Source organism: Bombyx mandarina, chromosome 22 (genome assembly GCF_030267445.1).
Source record: "Bombyx mandarina strain Sakado chromosome 22, ASM3026744v2".
In the NCBI taxonomy this organism is placed as follows: Eukaryota; Metazoa; Arthropoda; class Insecta; order Lepidoptera; family Bombycidae; genus Bombyx; species Bombyx mandarina.
The window spans coordinates 436,263-456,110 of NC_143228.1; the positions used below are offsets into that span (position 1 = coordinate 436,263).

General features: G+C 36.4%; 1 protein-coding gene across 3 annotated transcripts in view; it reads right to left on the reverse strand.

Moving 5' to 3' along the window:
* Window positions 1–19,848, reverse strand: part of LOC114249363 (lachesin) — a 108,917-nt gene that overhangs the window by 56,398 nt on the left and 32,671 nt on the right. For all 3 annotated transcript variants that reach the window (XM_089736721.1, XM_089736722.1, XM_028182899.2), the window contains exons 2-3: window positions 18,163–18,319; window positions 8,418–8,524 (exon numbers count right to left, since the gene is read on the reverse strand). In XM_089736721.1, the coding sequence (XP_089592847.1) occupies window positions 8,418–8,524; window positions 18,163–18,256 (201 nt within the window). In that variant the 5' untranslated portion in view covers window positions 18,257–18,319. The remainder of the gene's footprint in view (window positions 1–8,417; window positions 8,525–18,162; window positions 18,320–19,848) is intronic.

Below are 19,848 nucleotides of genomic sequence, written 5' to 3' on the forward strand. Positions count from 1 at the left end.
AAGGCAGTTAGCATTAGTTCCCTTTTGAGTGTCGGAAAGAAAAATATTCACGTTTCTTCGCATAGGTTTTTTTTTTGAAGTTATACTTCTTTAGGCGCGTTATGAAAAATTGATGAGAGTGAAATTTTACAATGCGCGCGCACCGTGACACAAAATTAACAGAACGAAGTTGCCCACTAAATCGCTCATTACAATACGACCGACGTAACTTGGCGAGGCTGAATATAGCCGCAGGTGAACTTTCGCGCATGTACACTCGTAAAAAATGCTACCAACAAAACAGAAATGGAACTTCTGTTAGTGGCGCATGTTGGCACGCACGCCGCCTCTGTTCACTGTGTATTTACATTTATAATATTTATCCACATGCTTTGAGTTTCTACATTTAAAACACGTGTTTTCATTTTGTTTTCATTATACAAGCGCGAATTTTATATGTGCGTCTGAATTATAATCAGAAGTGATTTAAATTGAATATTTAAATCAATACTAATTAATATTAGAAAATATTTGTGAAAAAACTGTGCTCATCAAACTTCCTAAGTGCTCCAATACAATTGATGTTAACTATCCGTATGTATTATTTAGTAATATAAATGACAAAATTATTATTTAATATAATTCATACTAAATATTATTAAATGATAAACGTTAAATATTTATTATTAATTATTTAATATAAAAAAAATAAAAATAAAGTATAACTTCTTACGCGCGTATATAAGTACACGCACCCTTTTTTTATTGCTTAGATGGGTGGACGAGCTCACGGCCCACCTGGTGTTAAGTGGTTACTGGAGCCCATAGACATCCAAAACGTAAATGCGCCACCCACCTTGAGATATAAGTTCTATGGTCTCAAGTATAGTTACAACGGCATAACGGTATACGGATAGTGTATTACAAAAAAATAATTTAACTAAAATGGTAGTACGTTGGAGCAAGCTTTGCCGAATACGGAGGGTGACGAATGGTTTCTAATTGCAGTTCCTGTAGAGTTAAAACGGTTTCTCGTTAAATATTATTAAATAAATTTAAATATTGAATTTGCGATATAAAATTTCAGACACTTCGAATACTTTATGTTTTTGAATATTAGTACTTTATTTTCGAGCTTACGGACGACAATGGTGCCAGTCGCCAATGTAAAATTAGTTTTAATAAATCGAAAAATTATCAAAAGCTCATGTAAACATTATATTTCATCATTATCCTGCCCTTCTCCCAGTCACCTGGGGTGGGCGTAACATCTTTTCTCCTTCCATACTCTTCTATCATATACCATTTCTTCGCTCACTCCCCTCTTAGCCATATCATCTTTCACACATTCTATCCATTTCTTCTTAGGTCTACCTCTTCCTCTGTATCCTTCCACATTCATAGTTAACATTCTCTTACCAACCTCATTTTCATTTCGTCTCATCACATGTCCATACCATCCCAAACGCGCACTCCTCAGCTTCTCTGTCACAGGTGCCACTTTCAGACTTCCTCTAACATATTCATTCCGTATTCTATCCATTCTCGTTACTCCACACATCCATCGCAACATTCGCATCTCTGCTGCATGCAATCGCCTTTCATCCGGCACTTTTGTTGTCCAACAAAATATAATGTAAACATTATATTTATTTTGTGTTATATATCCAAACTAACTAACATAATAGACTTAAAAGCGCGAAAGCTTCCACATTCTACATTCGTAATGCAAAAACGGAGCCTCATGACCCATTTTAATTACGAAATTGTGAAAGAGGTCTCATATCAAGTTACCTTCAGTAAATTGAAACGTATTCGTTTGATTATGGGACGCGAGGGCTATGTAAAGAGTTCACTATGTGCTTACGTCAATGAAATTAGGGAAATTGTTGTTTATTCTGTAAATTATTCCATTGTTGCCTGCTTTTATTAATTGGTCGATGTTCGCTGTTGACGAGTTGCTTTCACAATTGTGTTTAGACTTTTTATTTATTAGAAAGCGTTCGCATAAATCGACATATTATGTAACATCTACTGACCGCTGGTAGCTGAGCAGTTGTATAATTATACCAACGTTATAGGATCTATAATTGAGAATTTTAATAAAAGCTAATAATAATATTATGGCGTTAGTGGTTTTAGTAAACTAAATGGGTGGTTCTCGTAGTATTATTACTGGTGGTAGGTTGCCTGAGAACCCGCAACACCACCACCCCATCACCCTGTCTGTTTCTGCCGCGAAGAAGTAATGCATTCCGCTTTGAAGGGTGGGGCATCCGTTGTCTTAAAGAAGTGAGAATTAGAATTCCTGCCTCACGGTGATTGGTGATATTTACGATTGAACGTTGAACGTTGAACGTAATCATTTAAAATAAGATGATCTTTGAACCCGTCTGCTATTTTTGAGCGTAGATAAATAATAGAATTAGTTAAAAACTCACAAATTCAATAAAATATTTACTAAGGTCGGTAATAAATAACCATAGAAGCTGAAGGCCTTCATACGATTTTTTTTCTGTACAAACATCCATTTCTGCAACCCCCTGCACATAGGTAGGCAGCGACTTGGCTCTAACTCTGGTATTGCTGAAGTCCATGGGTGACGGTAATCACTCACCACCAGGTAGGTCGTAGGCTCGTCTGTCTACAAGGGAATTACAAAAATAGATACGAATTTCGAAACAGAAATATTTTATAATTTTTAAACTAGTCTTTTCTATATTGCACCCCTGAATCTATATGGAGTCAGTTCAGAAGCCGTGATGTTTTCTTGCTAGGAGTGTCAATGCCACAATACTTTTCTGACGAGATTATTTAGATTGCTAATAATGGTGGAAATTCGAGAACTACTTCACGCAGTATCCAAGAAATAAAGCACTTACAACCCTTTGGAAGCTCGAAATTTCAACGCTTAAGTATTTACGGGGGATGTTACCGGATAATGGGCGTCGTAAAATAAAATAAATAATTAGACAGTGGAACACTCATGAATAAGTTAATTGTCAGAATGCAGGCCACTGAGGCAGTTTCGGTGTACACCCTATCCCCCTTTTACTTAATTACGGAAGGGGTGAAATATGACAGGCGAGTTTGTATCATGAGATTGGTTCGTTTTGAGACTGTAGCTATTCTGAAACTGTGGTACGGGATTTTGGAATTAACATTTTTTTCACTATGATGTTTTAGATCAGCTAGAGCTGTATGGACAAATAATGTTCTTTTTAATTTTTATTTATTGCTTGGGTGGACGACCTCACAGCCCACCTGATGTTAAGTGGTTACTGGAGCCCATAGACATCTACAACGTAAATGTGCCACACACCTTGAGATATAAGTTCTAAGGTCTCAGTATAGTTACAACGGCTGCCCCACCCTTCAAACCGAAACGCATTACTGCTTCATGGCAGAAATAGGCGGGGCGGTGGTACCTACCCGCGCGGACTTACAAGAGGTCCAACCACCAGTAATTACGCAAATCATAATTTTGCGGGTTTGATTTTTATTACACGATGTTATTCCTTCACCGTGGAAGTCAATCGTGAACATTTGTTGAGTACGTATTTCATTAGAAAAACTGGTACCCGCCTGCGGGATTCGAACACCGGTGCATCGCTCAACACGAATGCACCGGACGTCTTATCCTTTAGGCTATGATGACTTCGTGCGGTAGCCCACGTTATAGATAGTCGATATGAAAAACGTGAAGTTTAGGTACAAATTGTAATCACTTTGCCCCTCACACCGGTGATTATGATGATGACTGTGAAGTGCGTTGGTTTAATACACGTGTCTCGCCGACCGCCCTACTAAGAGTCAAAATTTTCCAACGTAAACTAACACAAGTAATAAATAAGTAATAATATCAGTTAAAAGCACTGGAAGCACTGGAAACGACCTAATTAACCTTTAGTTCATTATCAGAGGTTTACTAGTATTGTGGTCGTCATTACTAAATCAAACGGTTGATTAAACCCTTTAATTAATTGAAATTCCTGGAATATTCATATTAAACGAGCTTCGGAGCTTTCAAGTTCATGAATAACTTAAATAGCGCTGTGCATTCGCTGTGTGATTCCACGATTTATAAACGTATTATGAGTTGAGATATTGTTTAAAATTTGCTGTTTCTGTTTTTTTTCTTTTGGTTTTTTACTGATGCCAGGTCCTGTTTTGGCAGGTAGCATACTCGCGTCTACCGCAAAGGGTTCCGGTTCGAATATTGAGAGACCAGATTCACAGTTCAACTGTGACTTCGATCTTATGTCTCGAGGGCATAGTAACCATTTTTTTTTACCGAAGCTCATAGACATCTAAGACGTAAATGCCACTACAAGCCTTTAGATATCATAATGTCCCAATGGAGGTAGAAGACGACATGTGAGTCCGCACGGATACCACCACCCTATCTGTTTCTGCTATGAAGCAGTAATGCGTTTCGGTTTGAAGGGTGGGGCAGCCGTTGTACTGTAAAAACTGAGACTTAGAACTGATGTTTCAAGGTGGATGGCGGCATTTACGTTGTAATGTCTATAGGATCCGGTAACCACTTAACACCAGGTGGGCCGTGAGCTCGTCCAGCCATCGAAGTAATAAAAAAATTTCAAGTAATAAAAAGTAAGAAATCGCGGTACGTAGATAAGCTCGTTCATTTATTAATATATCCATTATATTTAAATAATAAAAAAGTAAGTAATCACGGTATGTACTACATACATACATGGTATACCATGTCGTAGAAGTAGCAGTACATACGTATGTTTTCTTTTGGACTACCATTTTTTTGCGGTGGTTAAGCTAAAAACATCACAATTATAATTCACAAAACTAAAACTAACTAGATACACTTTGTCTTGTAGGTCTGATAGCGTGTGATTATTCTATTGAAAGTATAAATTTATATGTAAGATATTAATATCATAACCATTACTGTTATGTAAAATTATAATTACAAAACATGTAGTTACTATATCTACAACTTTCCAATTAAACTCCACTACAATGCTGTCTCAGGTTTGCCTGAGCCTTATTGAATGATTAAAAAGCTTTCACGGTTTGACTTTACCTCACTACGAAAATGTAATACTACACATTAATATGAAATAACACAAATTTATAAACACAAGATCCAAGCGTGCACTTGCTGACTATTGCATCCCTGAAACGACAGTAATTACTCTCGTAATGCGCGCTCTACCTGTACCTATGACGTGATCTAATGAATAACCGAGCTTCAGTGAAATACTGCCTGAAATTACTGCACTAAAACCCCCTCTGACTATTTATCATGGTCTCTAAATTGCTAGGAAGGAAATATTGGTCTTCGCTGTTCCGTTTCTAAGGGATGGTTGATTCTTAATTTGATAGAGCTTTACTTTGCTGATTGTGTGTGTGATTTCATCGTTTATTGAATTATTATTTTATATTGCGATAGATGATAGTTGGATGAGCGCACCGTTCGCTTGGCGTTAAAAGGTTATTGCGTCGTGTAAGCAAACGGAAGTATTTAATTGTACTGCATAGTGGCTATCCTACTTTTTAAACTCATAATTTTAGTTTTCTTGTTACACAATGACATATAAAGTAACGTGTAATGTGCGTATTCATAATATTCATAAAAGATTACGTGGGCGGGCTACCTTCAATGTATCAATTTACCAGAAGGCATGATCATATTTGATTTAAGATCGGCTAAAAAGGTTATTTACATAATAAATAATATGACATAGCCTCAATGTTTGATTTCGTACAGTAAATCTTCTCCCATCTCGCATACTTTCATTGAAACTGGTAATAGCTGGTTACGACCGCCGAATTACAATTCAATCGTGACGTAGCAATTTGAATGAATGTATTTCGAAATGGATTGACGTTAATACACTTCGTGTGTAAGTACACGAAAATGAATTACAGGCATTATGTAATTTAAGTTATAGATATACAAATTATTATTAAATCGAAAACAAGGATTTTGAAAAATAAATCATTTTCAATAATTAACAAAAAGTATCAAAATTATACAGTCAAGGTTTGAGGCCAAACTTTCACTGTATGAAATAATAAATAACTTTTTACCCACACATTTAAAGTTGTCAAATTGAAACAATATTGAACCACACAACATCATATTTTATGGAAAACGCAAAACGATAAACTTTGTACTCGCACTCGTAAGAGTGACGGTTCCTTCTAACCCCTCGGGAAATCTGCCCTCGCGATCTTCCTTCAACTGTGTGTGAAGAATTGAGAAAATTAAATTCTTAATGTTCTTTGTTTAAGATACGTACATACTTTAGGGATGATTTTATTTTAGGAATTTTCAAGAAATACTTTTACAAAGTTAATTGCCTCGATCTTTAATTGACAATTCGTTTATTAGGAGAGCAGGGTCACTTTCATTAGTTACAATGGTGAATATTACTATGTAACCGTACTGATTTGACTGAATATCTCAAACCAATCGATACCATAAGTGTGTATTATCGGGACGACTTGTCGAGTTCCAGTAGTACTCCGCAAAAACGGACTAAAAAGAGGGTAGACAGATTTGTCTGCTCCTAACATCGTATCTGTAGTCTTAAGCTTACCCGTGATCTTGCAATAATATTCAAATATCATGAACTAGTTGAAAATTTTGTAATTTTCGATGTAGAATGTTCGGTGTAGAATCATGTGAGTTAGCCATGGCTTCTTTCTAGCACATTTTTAAAAATTCTATTCCTGACCCTCAAACTTCCGTTCATGGTCTCCAGACCCGCATATCATGTCCATACAAGTCAAGTGGGCTGTCAAAACAAGGCATTAGAAGAACCCTAATTGGCTAAAGTAGGTGGAAGCTTCGTTACGACCCTGGCCTTAGTATCACCCCCTATCTTTAGGGTCACATACTTGTCTGCATTCTGCAACTATAATATAATATGTTAACTAGCTGTACCCGTTTGCTTCGCTGGGCATATAAAATTAACATTATTATTTCTCACTCCCACAAAGATTCTCATCATTAACGCCCCCGCAACTGGTGTAGGGAGTCCAACACTCATATAAATATTCTTATCCATTAAATACATGTATTTTCTACATGGATACCAAGTTTCAAGTCAATCGAATGCATGGTTCAGTAGTTATAACGGAACATCCGTAAAAACCACTTTAGATTTATATATTAGTATAGATATTATGTAGTAGTAGGTGTCTAGAAGGTGTTGTTTAATTTAATAATCAGAGCTCAATTTCTTATATCACTCGGCAAGTGCTGGTGGTCTGAACTGCGTGAAAATAAACTAGAGTTTGTTAAATTAACTTGAAAAGTAAATACCGGGATTTCTAGCGTTGCCTAAGTTAGAAGTTAGAACTTTAAGCTGTAAAACTTGATGAACTTACGGTTTGAATTGAACAAAATTAACTTCACGTGGTTTCTAGTAGGTAATAGGTAAGGTAGCAATATTTTCAAATAATTATCAATGAAATGGTTCATGTATAATCATTTAGTTTAATGAGTAATTGATATGGTCAATAACCATGTTAATAGTACTTCTAAATATACACAAACTTCAAATTGTTTTACTCATATTCCGCTTTCCATTTCAAAGGATAATTAAATCGTTTCACACTGTAAGTTCGATGGGAAATGTTCTGACGTACATTTTAAGTTATAGGTACTGTGAGACCTCTTGAGAGCAGTTTATTCCGTTACCCGGTGACTTGATGCTCGTCCTCAGCGAGTTAAAGCATTTTTCTGCGGCACCACAATGCAATACCATGTACTCTAAAGTGTCAGTTGATACTCAATAATAATGATGAAAAGAAGTGTGTGTGTGTGCAAGTTACACACGGTAGAAGTGAAACTTATAAAAAATAAAAATAATCGCAAGGTTTAACCACTCCGCAGTGCAATGGAGCAGCCTCACCGTGGAGTCTGGAGGAACCGCCTGCATTTTTTTTAAATTTTTTTATTGCCCATGTAGGCAGACGAGCATACGGCCCACCTGATGGTGAGTGGTTACCATCGCCCATGGACTTCAGCAATGCTAGGGGCAGAGCCAAGCCGCTGCCTACCGCTAAAGCGGCATGCATGATCACGGTATCCCTACGCCAGGTATGATTTAGCAAGAGAAATACGAGAACGTCTACCAACTGTCTAACATCTCGTCACCGCGATTCAGGAATTGTATATATAATAAACTAAATAGAAATAATTGTAAATCATCTTTTATAGTATGAGGTAGCGCCCTCTGAGAATTGATATTTTAACTTCACGTATAATATGTTCTATCTTATTCTCTCTCCATACATTTATCTTGTTTTAGTGTATTTAGTTTTTGTCTCTATGGACTTATTTTTTCGTTTCATCGAGCTTGAAATCACAACGGTTCTAAAGAAGTTTCACTTCAAAAAGTGTGTTACCGTACGGCATTTTTTTAGGTGTCCTCTGCAGTACTCACCTTATAGGTCCCGAGATGTTCCACGACACACGGGAGGCTGGCATCTCGGCCCAGAGCCACGGTCACGTTAGGGATGGGCTCGGCAAACCGAGGCTCCTCTGTTAACACTGAAACAATACACTTATTTAGATATTTTTGGGAAACCTTATTTCAATACGAATAACATCGTTTTCTAATGTTAGATAGCAATTGTGAATTGGAATTATTATAGTTATTTTTCTCATATCTTTGAGACTATACTTGCAAATAAAACACCTCTTCTCAAACGATAAGCTGGAAGAGGCTAGATCTGAAAAATTCTGTGGTCAAAGATAAAAAAGCCTGCAAACGCGCAGCCAAGATGAATTTTCACAGTTAGAATTCAAAATTAATAATACATGTTGATAAAATTGTCCCTTTACTAAGAATTTAGCGTAATTGAAATTCGTAAATAAAATTTTTACTGGTGGTAGCATCTCTTGTGAGTCCGCACGGGTAGGTACCACCACCCCGCCTATTTCTGCGTGAAGCAGTAATGCGTTTCGGTTTGAAGGGTGGTGCAGCCGTTGTATTGTAAAAACTGAGACCCTAGAACTTATATCTCAAGGTGGGTGGTGGCATTTACGTTGTAGATGTCTATGGGCTCCGGTAACCACTTAACAACAGGTGGGCTGTGGCTCTTCCAAAAATAAAAAAAATATCTAAAAATTACTCGAACTTCAAAGCAATTTCTTGAAAGCTATGTTATGGTGTTAGTTTAATAAGTTAAACTTATTTGCCAACGGGCGCTATGCTTAAAGATCAGTGAGTATCTTCAAGACTTTACAAGAACATAACTCCACAACTATTTACTTCGATACCAATCTAACTTAAATTTCATTTTTTATTACCTGGTATCTTGCAAGCTTAACCGAGATGTATTTTACAAATCTCGTCATATATAGAATTAAAGTTTTTTTTTTTTTTCCACAGGAGACAATCGCCGGATCCCCACCCGCGCGGCAGGTGGGGTATGTGGGAGTTGAACCTCACTAAAAACTCCTGCCGCTCACAACCGGCGCCCTACCTCGGACCGGGCCGGAGCCCAGTCGGGGCTATTGAAACGGCGGGACAGGGTTGACGCAGAGCACATTACATCCATCCCACCGAGAATTAAAGTGTTGCCTGTTTTTCGTGATTTTGATACTGTATTTTAAAAACAATTATAAGCGGTATTTGTTAGCGAAACCAGAAATTGACATTTACAAGCTTTATAAGATCACAAAATGTAACGATATCTTTCTGTGTCAGAATTAAACATCAAAATAAGCTATTACTGTATTCATATACATTTTTGTGAGAGAATGTCTAAGATAATGTACAATATTATTAATCAGCAGGTAAGCGAGTCCAGCCTTGTAGAGCTACAAGCTTCTGTTTGTCCGTTTTCTGTTCGTAGTAGCGCTACGAGCTCACAGCCCATCTGGTGTTAAGCGGTACGACGTAAATGCGCCACCCACCTTGGGATATCAGTTCTAAGGTCTCAGTATAGTTAGAGCGGCTGCCCCGCCCTTCAAACCGAAACGCATTACTGTTTCACGGCAGAAATAGGCAGGGTGGTAGTACCTACCCGCGCGGACTCACAATAAGTCCTACCACCAGTAACTACGCAAATTATAACTTTGCGGGTTTGATTTTTATTACGCGATGTTATTCCTTCACCGTGGAAGTCAATCATGAACATTTGTTAAGTACGTATTCATCGAATTTAGGCATGCCTTTCGTGTTCTCTTCGAGATTTTCCTGCTCGATTCTAATACCCTTAACTTCTAATACTTAAAGTATTTTGTCTTCGGTCTTAATGGTGAATTCATGTTGCAAGTTGACATTACACATTTCCAGCACAAAATATTCGAAGATTTAATTTGGTAGGATACAAAAACGAAGACCTATAGGCCGTAAACATATTCCCCATATAAATTATTAATTTGAAATAACTAAATGCTAAAATGAATATCACCCTCGTTGTAACAGATCAACGATAATATTATCGTAACCCAGTGAGGGCTGAATAAACGTTATTACGACTGTTCTATGAGGTTACACGTGAATTTCACTATTTATAGGTTTTTATACTTTGCTAAATATGTCCTGCGGCTTTACTCGTATTATTTTCGTCTTTCATAGCGAAATAATATATTATTATGCATACCCTAATTCTCAGAACTTGTAGTCAGCAATAAAAGATTCATCGATATTTATTTACTTTTGTTTTCATGAACAAGCCATCATCGTTTGTAAATAAATATTTTTATTACTTCGTTAGGTGGACGAACTCACAGCCCATGGTGTAAAATGGTTACTGGAGCCCATAGACATCTACTACGTAAATGCCGCCATCCACTTCGATATATGAGTTCTAAGGTTTCAATATAGTTACAACGGCTGCCCCACTCTTCAAACCGAAACGCATTACTACGTGGTGGTACCTACCCGTGCGGACTCACAATAGGTCCTACCACCAGTATTCATTCTCGCATTCTCATTCTACTCATTATATTATGTATATTCATATATGTATATTTACGGAAGAAATTTCCAATGAATCAGTGAAGTCTTAGACTCTCGCGAATCGCAGAACTTTAATCTTATTTAATATTTGGAGCTTAAGCCTCATTTTAACTATATTAATTATTAAATTTCCTACGGTTAGATTACTTTTAATTTTTTTTTATGATCATGGGTTCCGATTAAACACACAAACGCTCACGGGCTCACCGAGTTATCGAAAGTAATTAGTGATTTTACATAAAAAATCAATTGATACAAGCAGAGGAAATTAGAAACCACAGTATTATAGTTTCGTTTGTTTTTCTGCTCATCTAAGCTGTTATATATAAATATATCATAACTAGCACACGACCTAACGAACTGTTAACATCTTACATTGACGGTCTAATCATTAGTTCAAGTTACATTTAATATATCGTGTTAACAACACACAAAGGAAGCCTCGGGTCTTACACATTACCGCCTCTTAAATTATAGTTCGTAGGCATAAAATCAGATCAAGGATCTATTTAAATGTATAGTATAACATTAGACCGTGTGCTAATAAAAATACAATTGTTTCTTAATAGTGTAGAAGCTAAGGCGAATTCGCGGTTCTTTTGATATTAATTTGCATGGACAACGATTAACATACACATAAGAGTAAAACTTAATAATACAGTCCGTAACATAAATAGGCAGGACGCTATCGCGAAACGGTGTGAGCTCACAATTTGTTCTATCACAAGTACTCAAGATGGCAGTTAGAGGTACAAAAAGAAGAAAGCGTAAGCCTACGAAGTTGCTATTTTACACTACTGGCCATTTGAAACGTAATTTATATATGATATTATACATTAATGAAGTGTATGTCAGAGTCATGTAAAAATCACTAAAATATGTATTGTGAATATTAAGTCATATTTTGTAAATTGTTTCGCAGTAATTACACTTATTTGTATAAAAAAAAGTTGTAGTTACTATAACCATCACAAAATGGCTAATTGTGTAAGAACTAAGACGTCGTTTTTTGTATTAAACATGTAATGTTAAAGTTTTATAGACTTGTATTGTATTTTCATTGTAAAAGAACTTATGTGTGAAAAGCCTGATGTAATGCCGACATGTACGAAGTGAACACTACAAACGAACGCACCACTCCTTGATGATGGAGAAGTTCGCGAATCTTCGGCCAGCCATGGTTAATTGCTCGTCCCCGCTGCTCTTACTTCTTCAAAAATGGCATTGAAAAACTACCACTGCTCTGGCAGACATATATTTATACCATTGATTGAGAGAAATAACTTTATCTTTATATAGTACTAGCGGCCCGATCCGGCTCCGCTCTGTCTTTAAAAAAAATTTCAATTATATATTTTGACGTTGTTTTAATTTGTTTAATAAAAGATACTTATTGCGACACAACTATAATAGTTAGACATATACTGTCGAGACACTTTTTGTAATTAATAATGTGTTCTACAAAGTCGTAGTATATTATTTTATTCTATCATCAATAGTTTTCTCGGGGCACGCGATGTAAAGAATATTTTAGGTAATTTTTTTACACCTTGGGTTACATTATTGGAGTTTGAATAAGGATCCCTAATTTTTTTCAAAAAATATTTTAGCCTATTTACTATGTCACTCGGGAATAGTGCAGCTTCCAAATAGTGAAATAATTTTTCAAATCGGTTCAGTAGTTTCGGAGCCTATTCAATACAAGCAAACAAACAAATCTTTCCTCTTTATAATATTAGTATATAAAAGGCGATTTCGTTGGTAAAAACCTAATATATATCGCACAATTCAATTAATCACCTATAGTAGTCGCTATAGTAATTTTAAGCTACGTTGTTAGAATAATTAGCAAACTGCTTATGCTGATATCTTGTCATTTTCCACTTAGATCAGCAAGGATGCGAAGTGTGTTCATTATTGAAGCTCGTGGTTCGGCGAACGGGTATTTTGATGAGCGATACTATTGTCTAGAGCATTAATTGTATTGTTTTTAATATTTCATCTGGATGGGTCTAGGGTATTTAATACGCAACATTTCAAATCGATTTTGCACGTTTTGTGTGGTAACTATTTCAATACTTTCAATAGCATTGTGATTAGCTCTACCACGATATGCTAATGCGTTGAGATCTAAAGGATATGATAGCTTACGGCCGCCTTAGGCACCGGAATATCTCGTAGACTTCGAGAAAAATGAATCCGAAGATACTGAGAATGAATCTATTTCTAAAATACCTAAAAAACTTAAGCATATATACATTAAAAATATAAGAAGGCAAATTTAGGCAATCCAGGCGCTTAACAACAGAAATCGGCATAATTACTCTAGTGCACCGCGTAGGACACCAGTGACCTACATGGCGGCAAGGAGTTAAGACGGGCGGCGGCTTTAAAGTTGTGATGTTTGTGCGCTCTAACTATATTTTCTACTCATAGAACAGTACAGTGACAACAGTCTGTCCGAATATTCATCAGACGCTCAAGAACGTGATCTTGATCGTCTAGATACTACCTTTTGCCCGCGACTTTGTCCGCGTAGAATAGTTCACAAAGAATGCTTTATTTTAGAACAAATTTGGTTAGCATAAAAAACGTTATAGTGAGCCAGCCTTAACGTATAGACATATGCTGTCGCAGACTTTTTTTAGATCTTTTAAAAGGGAACAATTCTGTTATACATTATTTTAGCGAAACTTGAACCGTTTCTGCAGCGCACGCAGCGGAAGCTCTCAAAAGGGAAAAAAAATCCAATTTTGAAATATTCTTTATTGGTGCTCCGCTTGTATTGGTCTTAGCGTGATGTTAGCCTATAGCCTTCCTCGATAAATGGACTATCTAACACTGAAAGAATTTTTCAAATCGGACCTGTAGTTCCTGAGATTAGCGCGTTCAAACAAACAAACTCTTTAGCTTTATAATATTAGTATGGATGTACTATAATGTACCAGTCTCTCTTTGTATCTGTCTAAAGCAGGATCATCTCTTCGTTCTTCCTCTGGTGTGTGATCAATGCGACCTACATGGGATTTGGCCCTCTGACCTTTTTGTGTTCGTAAGCCATTCATACATTTCTTAATATAGAGTACAGTAGTAATAACAAATAAATCTCATTGGACTTCTGAATCAGGTGTGAAGGTTACCGTATTGAATTAATCGTTTGGTCTTCAGTAACTGCTTGTCTGTACCGAGAGCTAATCTGTGTACTTAGAGCGAGCTTTGTAACGTTTTCGATAATGTAAAAGTTAACTGAAATTTGGCTTTATTTATTAGGCTCACAATACACATCACAAGCTAAAAAGATACATAAAAAACACAAGTAAAAAGAAACAAAATCTGGCATAAGCAACAAAAGTTATGTGCGCACGACAAAACAAGACATAGTGCTGAATTTGAAGGTGAAACAGCATCTCTAGCGGCAAATGTAGGCGAATGCTCCAACTCCATACAAATTTGAGTTAACTTTTACGCTAACGAGAACGTTAAATACTCGCATTGAGCACACTAGTCATCTACATTTATGAAAGACAATATTACGTACACGTTATAACATTTTACTTAAAAGAAATATCAGGTGTATTGTTCACAGACGTCAGCCACGGGTTTTACTTGTGAGACGAATAATTTATTTTTTTGTCGGAAAAGATTATTTCGTCGCTGCGATATTAAGATCTTATTCAAGAATTAATGAAAAAAAAAACATATTTTGGTTTCTTTGTCAAGCGAACATTCGGCGAGTTTGATTGTTATTTGGATTTCGTAAATAATTCACGATTGAAAAGAAACATTTTGGATTCTAATATTGTATGACAAATGGAAACTCATTCGTTTCTGACTAGGAATATGATAAAATATTTATTTATATCGCTTATTTTATGATTGATTACTAGACAACACGAATTATGAATTAAATGTTTATTCTATTTTTATTGTTAGTACGTTTTGCATTTTTTATTGCTTATATGGGTGAATGAGCTTACAGTCCACCTTGTGTTAAGTGGTTACCGGAGCTTATAGTAACAATACAACGCAAATGCAACCACCCACCTTGAGACGTGAATTCTAAATTTCGGTTTTACAGTATAACGGCTGTCAAATACTTCAAATCGAAGCACATTACTGCTTCACGGTAAAATAGGGGGGTTGAACCTAGCCTTGCGGACTCACAAGATATCCTACACTTTAAAAAAGATCACCCTCTTTAAAAATGCTAATACCACTACCATATAAAATTTGTTATTAGTTTATCATTTTAAAAGAAAAAAAAATACATGAAAACATGCGAAAGCAACAAAACAGGTATGCTCAATATGTTTAGCTTTTGACATATGTATTTATAATGTGATGACATAACAATCAAATTGAATTAAATTGTTTTGATTAAAAAATGAGTTATTGCGACATTTGAAAATCTAATATATAAAATTCTCATGTGGCGGTGTTTGTTGCCAAACTCCTTCGAAATAGCTCCATTGATTCTCATCAAATTTTGTTCGCATATGGGGTATCAGTCAATATCTATTTTTCATACCCCTAAATGTTAAGGGTCATTCACCCAAAAAAAGATATTTCCTAGAAATAATGTATATGGCAAAACAACGTTTGCCGGATCAACTAGTTTAACTATAAATATTTTTAATATCTTTGAACTCTTTCATTATATTAAATTATTATCATACTTTTGATTCTCTCTGTTACGCACTTCTTTCCTATTGAGAATCGATTTCTCTCAATGTATAGCTTGAATTTTTTTTTATTTCGCACATAAATATATAACTCATACTCGCACTGTTACCAAGTATGTGTTTTAAAGATGATAAAAAACACATAAAATCAATTAAAAAAACATTACACACATTGCCATGTATTTGACACACACACGCATGCATACCTACTATTTGTTTATTGTCAAACTTTTCTTATTGCAATCTGTCAGTTATAGTATGTGATCAAAATGAGAATAGATTAAATTTTAATATTGTTTTGTCTTTATTAATATTTGTCTTGGCGAAATCTGTGATTATAGAAGTATAATAGTCTTTGACAATAGAATCATATTGGTGTACAAAATTATAATTTCCATCAATTTTAGTCGAATTTTGACTACCGGGGACCACTAACTGGTATTAGTTAATACACAGCCTCACATCTCGAGGTATGGCAGTAAGCGCAAACATTCAGGTACACATTCGGCGCGTCAACGTTAATGCGACAAGCGTCACAAACGTTAATAGACTAGCTAACTAAGTTCCAAGATTACGGAGGAACTTTTCAAATAAAACGAGTCTCAAAGGGCACGAGCTCTTAATGAAGACAATATTTTGAAGGGCCTTCAACTTGAGTAATTAAATCTCTTCACTCACATCCGAGTTGCGATGAATTAGTCGGTCGAAGAATGGGTGCACTCGCGCTGTGGAGTTTCCAACTAAAATGAGTATATATGTGATACATACTGTAAGTTATTTGGATGGAAACTTGAGTAGTTGCTTGATGGAAGTCAAGTGTTACTCATATCTGAGAGACAATTCATCGATAACGTCTGTTACAAGGTACAATAAACACAAGGTAAAATAACATTTTTCAGAAGTGGTCATGGCCCTAAAATTATGATATCCTGGTATACTCAAGTCTCAATGTGGTGCTCATGATGTGATGTCTAGGCTTTGGTAATTACTTAACACCAGGTATGCTGTAATCTCGTTTATTTGGAAATAGAGTATAAAGACATAAAATTTAATATTGTAGTAAAGTTAGTAAAGAGGAGACGTACTTTATTTTTCGTGCTGAGAGTCGGACCTCCTAACAGGGTCCCGAATCTAGGGGACGTGTAGAAAATGTGGTAATTGGCGGACGAAGATGGCAAAGAAGAAAAATACCCAAGGACCTAAACCTTAAAGTCGCACTTGCATTGTTGCAACAACACCTACATTCTTTAAACCGCATCACAAGATTATTTATATTGTAGCAGAAATAGGAACTAATCATTTTCTCACAATGCTGCGTTTCTAACGGGTGGCCCATAAGTCCTTTGATATGAAAAAAAATTATTAAAATAAAACTAATTACATTATGAATTAAATTTTTATTTACATAAAAAGCTTAAAAAACGGGAATTATTTTTTGAAAATAACATCTCCTAAATGTAATCCGTTGCGATCACGACACTCTTGCAAACGACGTCTAAAATTGTCGATGACTGCGCGGCACGTCACTGCTGAAATTCACCGCATTTCTCTGCGGATGTTTTCTTTTAGGGCCTCAATTGACCGCGGATTTGTATCGTATACTTTAGCCTTAAGGTAGCCCCACAAAAAAAAATCCATCGGGGTCAGATCTGGACTACGTGGAGGCCAGGAAATGTCTCCTCTCTTACAGATAACTTTGCCAGGAAAAAGTTGACGGATAACGGGCATAGCAGTGTTAGAGGTGTGAGAAGTGGCCCCATCCTGTTGAAACCACGTCATGGCATTAAAGCCTGAAAAGTTTTGCAATTCTGGTATGAAAAACTCTTCGATCATAGCCACATATCGCTTACGAGTTGACTGTGTCGGATTTTCGCGAATAGACTGTGTCACTGTGTCTATGTTTTGTTCCGTACGTGACGTCCTTGGGCGACCCAACCGCGGTTTATCTAACGTCGAACCGGTCTCCTCGAACTTAGCAACCCAGTTCTTAATCGTTTGAAGAGTTGGAGTGTCGTCAAAGTTGTGTAAACCTTTGTGTTCTCGAAATTTACGCTGCGCAACGGTTGCCGAATTGTCGTTTTTATAAAACTCGCGCACACAAAACGCACGGTCCGCTCCGGTAAAACGCTCCATCGCGACTAAATTCCCAGAAACCGAAGTTACTCCCCACGCTTCCCCTGCACCGCTCACGCGCGCCCTGTTCGTTTTATTCAAATTTTACTTTTCAAAGGACTTATGGGCCACCCTGTATTAGGAGTTAGGGTGTTAGGCAGAAAATTAGATTAGCTTATGTCTCCTCCTCTCTGAGCCTTTGTTCTGGTGAAACTGGAAAGGCCTCCGGGCCACCAGTAACCCCATATTCATAAAAAAATGTAGCTCCTGCTAGACCAGACCGATGCGAAGATAAGAAAGAGGTACGATGAAACCTCACGATTTTCGATCAGCGCTAGACCTGGTATACTGAAATAGCAGATCAAACAGCAGGTAATTTTTTCATAGATGATAAATCAAATTTCATGATAATTAAGAATTACCTTGACATATAATAGTGATGATCTGTATAACGCTGATGGCGAAGCTCTTGCAGGGCCCCCGTCTCCACGCCATGCTCGCATCAGGCTCGATCATCAACACCGATCAAACGCCGACACCATCGGGCGCTTCAGCCTTCTCATGTCGCTTACTTAGTTTCTGCAAAAAACGTTCAAAATTAGAGCATTGACTAGGCAACATTCTGACTCTTTTTGAAGTGAAACTTCTTTAGAATCGTTGGATGTGATTTCAAACTCGATGAAACGAAAAAATGAAACGTGAAGTTAAAATATCAATTCACAGAGGGCGCTACCTCATACTATAAAAGATGATTTACAATTATTTCTATTTAGTTTGCTATCAACAGATGTCGCTGCACGTGAATTCAACAATTCCTGAATCGCGATGACGAGATGCTACACAGTTGATAGACGTTCTCGGATTTCTCTTGCTAATTCATACTTACCTGGCGTAGAGATTCCGTGATCATGCAGGCGGTTCCCCCAGGGTAAGGCTGCTCCATTGCATTGCGGAGTGATTGGTGGATGACCCTTGCGATTATTCTTATTTTTATAAGTTTCACTTCTACCGTGTGTGACTTACATACATACATACACACATTTTTTTATTAATGTAAGATAACTATTTGATTATTTTTATTATTTTTGTAATCTATCTGTTTAATACTGGTATAATATCATATGATCTGCGATAGTCTTTTTTTTAGTTATTGTTGTTTTGAGAACTTTTTAAGGCAGATTTTTGTAAAACGAGGTTTCGGCGGATATATTTTACGGTAGAAATAGGATAGTCCTAGTGTACCTTAATATAACATACTCCGCAAATACTTATAGGAAGCATGCCATAGTCGTGTTTGTTTGTACAAAGCAGATTAAATAATATTTTGAATTCACAACACATTATCTGTGAAATAATATTATTTATTGCACAATAAAAATAACTAAGCTCACTAAAGTATTATCTTTTAGAAACTAAAATATACTATCGTTGACTCAACATTTCCCATTTGTCACTCGACACTAATAACCTCTCACAACGTCGAATTGATCTTATCGTTACAATAAAATATGTTTTATTTGTCACTTATTTAGATATAATATTGATTAATGTTCTTTTTTAAGTCACGTGGGAGCGATTAATCATTTGATACGAAATTAGATTTTGTAGTTGCTTTTGATTCAGTGAGCTTTGGGATTCGTTATTCTAGTTTAACTTATCTTACCAAGTTAATGAATTATAGCTGTTAAAAACATCGGAATACTTTCCCATTAATTTAATACATTGATTATAGATTAGATCAGGGGCTCTCAAACTTATTTTGTCTACTGCCCACTTTGAGAATAAATTATTTTTTGCCGTCACCACTTTTTCACCTACTTAAAAACCACTATAGCCAGAACTCAGTCGGTGTCTAAGAGTCATCCTAGACGAAATTACAAATCGCCTCCCAAGCTCCCAAGCCAGCTACACAACGCCCCCATTTTTTTCTGGGTCTCTTACCGCCCCCCTTTAGGCCTGCAGTGCCCACAAGGGGGCGTTATCGCCCACTTTGCGAAATGAAGGATTAGATAGATAATGTGTAATAATATTGGCCATTTGTAAACTCCATAATGTACATAGGATATCAATTAAAAGTACCGGGCATAGCAACTGATCTAAGTAAATAG